Genomic DNA, 4,098 nt, shown 5'->3' with positions numbered 1-4,098 from the left:
CTCACCAAGCTCTCTGATTGGCTGAGACTGTGAGAAACTCCAGCCAGACCCAGACCCACACATTCATATGGAGATGCGGGACTATAAATAGGAGGGATGAAGCCAGCAGAGATCAGATTCTCTCTACAGAGACCTCTACAGCACAGAGATCCAGACATGGCACCTACAATCACTGCAGCAATGACCAATTCTCAGGAGCATCTGACTCTGACCCACAAGGTAAATTAAAGATTCAAGAAGACTTAAATATTGTCAATGAGAAGTTGTCTTTGATCATGCTAATACTTCACTCCAGAATAAGATTATTAATGACTTTGTTCTTCTTCCTGCAGCTCAGAAAGCCTCTGGTGGAGAAGTTACGCAGAGAGCGAATCAACAGCAGCATTGAGCAGCTCAAGTCTCTCCTGAGTCCAGAGTTCCTCAAACAGCAGCCAGACTCCAAGCTGGAGAAAGCAGACATCCTGGAGATGACAGTTTGTGTCCTGAGACGGCTGCAGCAGCAGAATCAACCTTTGGAGTCAGCAGCTGTCAGTCGGGGCTATTCCAGATGTGTCCAAGAGGTGACACACTTCCTCGACAAAGAGCAGGTGAAGACCCAGTCCCAGAGAAGACTGCTGAACCACATCAACAAGCTGCAGTCTTCCTCTGATAACAACCTGAGAGAGGCTGACTTCTCTCTTCTGAGCTCCACAGTCCAGACCAGCATCACCAAAGAGAAGAGTCCAGTCCACAGCGCCGTCTGGAGACCGTGGTAGACGTCCCGAGGACAAAAGTGAAGCTCATGAGGAAAACGAGCAACTGTACTTGTACTCTTGGACATTTAACCTCATCCTCATTCTTGTAGTAGTCTCATTTTGAGTTCCGTAATGTTTAAGTTGTATTACCTTTTGTAAGGGTCATATTGTGTTGTGTATTTCTGTGATATTTGCAGGTTAGCTATTTTATATTTTAAAGGTAGTCCCTTATTTCTGATTCAGATGTTACTCTGTGAAGTAACCATTGTTCTGAATGGGAGTGCCTCTACATTGTCAGTGTCACTGACAATGATGCATGTACTTTTTCTCCATCTTGGAGACACAGTTATTCATGTTGAGCATGTTTCAGATCTATATGTGACATTCACGTATTCTGTTTATTGAGATGTCCTCTCTGGTTTATCTTTAAACATCTCAATCGTCTGCATTTTTAGCAGATGAGTTTTGTGTGTTCACTAAGACAAACGTGCTGCTTTGTAACTCCGTGAGTGACAGCGCTCATACCTTCAACGAAGGCCTTGTTGTTTAAAAAATGTCTCAAAATGAATGTATCTCTTCAAGCCAAGTGATGCGCATTAAAACAATCACAAAAACAAGACCAAAAGCTTGTTGTCTCTTTCATCACCTACTCATCTAAATGACTGAACCCAAGCTTCTGCATATTTCCAAATGCCTTTTAAAACAGGAGTATGAATGAATAGCTGAGCCAAATATTTCAGTAACAACCACCAGTATTTTTATTTTATTTACAGTGTCAAACCACAATAGGAGTTGTCTCAGGACACTTAGACAACACTCTATAATACACAAAGACCCAACTAGACTCTTGGTGGGCAGCAAAATGATTCCACATCTTGAAAATATGTCACAAGGGCTCATTTAAATGTGAGCTGAGGCTTCCACGCATTGTCATGCGGGAGTTCGTCACATCGCCGATGTCTGCAGTCAATTAACGGGCCTTTGTGAGGTTGCCGGGACGACAGGAGCCTCCAGAAAAAGCTTCAGCATGGATTCACCATGTCTCTGCAAGCAGCTGTGCAAAGTAACTAAGTATATTTACTCAACTACTAAGTACACATTTGAGATGCTCCATTACATTACAGAAGGAAACGTTTTAGCCCACTACATTTATCTGACACCTTTAGTTACTAGTTACTTTACAAATTATATATTTTTGCACGCAAAACACATATGTGATGTTTTATTATAAATTGAACTACCCTGCAATGTCCAGCTGTGCTGATTGGCCAATGAAACACTTGATTGACGGTTGTTTGACAGAACTTTGGATCGTTTCCATTCTGTAAACTGTGAGGATTTTTCTGCGTTAATGACTTTTATTTTTAATTTTTTAAAGTACATTTTCCTTATGGTTACAAACTTTTAGTTAAGTCACATTTTCAGTGCAGGATTTTCCTTGTGACGGCGTATTTTTACTGAATGGAATTAGTACTTTTACTTAAGTGAAGGATCGGAATACTTGTTTTCCACTGCTGGTGGAAAGTAAATGAGTACATTTACTCAAGTGCTGTACTTAAGTTTTCAGATACTTGAGTTTTTAAAAAAAATTCTACACTTTGGATCAAATACACTCTATCTTTTCCTCCACTGCATTTATTTGAAAACATCAGTTATCACTTTGCAGATTCAGATTATCACAAAATATGAATCAGCTAATGTATTATGAATTAAGCCATCTGGCAGTATACAGTAGATGACATTTTAATTTGGAGTAATGACATAGTATTACTTTATAAGTGCTGACCCATCAATACGTTTTTTAACCCTGGTGTTCAATTTATTCTGTTGGGTTTATTTGTTCATATTTTACATTTTATTGTGTTATTGTTGCTGTTCTTTTGGAGTTTTTTCTCATCTGTGTTTAAACTTTATTCCCAGAAGCACTTTGGATTTTATGCTTGCATGGAAGATGCTATATAGATATGGAGACATACATTGAGATAAGAAATTAGCTCCCCCTTTACCAGCTGCAACATTAAAGTGAGAAACACATTAATAACTCAATATTATAATCCAGTGGTATGATATATATTGTTCTGCATAATGAGTATTTGTTAGTTGTTTTGATGCCACACCTTTCACTTAAGTGAGATTTAAATGCAGGATGTTGATTATCACACTGTGGTATTACTACCTTTACTTAAGTCAAATAGTATTTCTTCCACCACTGTGTATAACTACAGTGGAATCAACAGTATTATTTTGAAAGATACAGCCTCACTCAGCTTTTTTTAGACGCTAGATATTTATATTTATCACTCTACATGCTCTGCAAACTCATACAGGAATTTAAGCATTTTAAAAAAATGTTTAATTCATGTAAATAATAACTCGACGGTGTTTTTTTAATTGTTTCTGTGCTGTATTCTTTTAAGATGTGAACTTTGCACGTAATTTCGTACTACAGTGTACTGTGGTATGACAATAAAAAAATCTTGAATTTTGAATATTGAATCTTGGAGACTGTAGTACTGGAAATACTCCAAAACGGGGCTGAGATCTGGTGAATGCAAAGAATACAGTGTACAATTCACAGTATTTTCCCACTCATTGTTCAGTGAACCGACTTTGCCCTGTGTGGATTCCCTATGTTTCTCTGATCTGATGTTCAGGGGTTTTCCTGGGTGTGGTGGTGGCAGTTAACCCTCAGAAACCTCAGGTCATTTTCACAATTTATTGTCCATCTGGTTTAATTTTCTAAAAGAGCTTGTAAAACATCAACCCTGATGTCTACAGTCAAGCTATGAACATCAAATTGGGCTATTAGAATATTTGTGCTGCAGCGAGGTCACTTGAATGTCAAAAATGGATGTAGGACCTCAACAGAGAGGGTCTACCATGGTGCAATGCTGCTGTTCATGGTGTTTAAAAAGCATTAATTTCTCTAAAGAACTGGAACTATGATAACAATTCTTCTCAAAATCCCAGAAATATGGCTGTACTGATTCAGTTTTGAACATAGCCAGTTTAAATGATGTGTTCCCCAACATCGCTTTGAATTAGATGACATGAAAAGACGTGATTTTCTTATATATTTATTTTCTTGAAGTCTGCAAAAGCACCAGAAACCAATTTCAATCCACTTTGGATGAATAAAAACACAAAAGGTGAATAAAACAAAATATGCATACATGGCATACACAAAACAATAAGAAATCCCTTTTCATAAGAAAGGTTGGAGTTTAAGGATATGATACATTATACCTTGAAACAAGGCAGTAAGACACTGTATGCATACTCCAATCACACACTATTAGCAGTATTGCAGTATTTTCACAGGAAGAATAGCTTAATATTGCTTTGTTTGGCCTAACAACTTAAG

At 37.9% G+C, this 4,098-nt stretch overlaps 1 protein-coding gene across 1 annotated transcript; it reads left to right on the top strand.

Annotated features, from left to right (window-relative positions):
• The first annotated feature begins 89 nt into the window (after positions 1–89).
• On the top strand, positions 90–1,351 carry LOC116687928 (transcription factor HES-5). Its single transcript, XM_032513662.1, has 2 exons — positions 90–219; positions 333–1,351. Exons 1-2 carry the CDS (start codon positions 97–99, stop codon positions 753–755), a joined length of 546 nt encoding a protein of 181 aa, XP_032369553.1. The 5' UTR covers positions 90–96; the 3' UTR covers positions 756–1,351.
• Positions 1,352–4,098: the final 2,747 nt, after the last annotated feature.

This window comes from Etheostoma spectabile, chromosome 4 (genome assembly GCF_008692095.1).
Source record: "Etheostoma spectabile isolate EspeVRDwgs_2016 chromosome 4, UIUC_Espe_1.0, whole genome shotgun sequence".
NCBI classification, from domain to species: Eukaryota; Metazoa; Chordata; class Actinopteri; order Perciformes; family Percidae; genus Etheostoma; species Etheostoma spectabile.
This window is presented reverse-complemented; position numbering and strand designations above follow the sequence as displayed.

Excerpts from the sequence above, each read along its gene's own strand:
- LOC116687928 (XM_032513662.1), top strand. The coding sequence starts at position 97 with ATGAAGCCAGCAGAGATCAGATTCTCTCTACAGAGACCTCTACAGCAC. Across the intron at positions 220-332 it reads ATCTGACTCTGACCCACAAG|CTCAGAAAGCCTCTGGTGGA; the intron begins GTAAATTAAAGA and ends TTCTTCCTGCAG.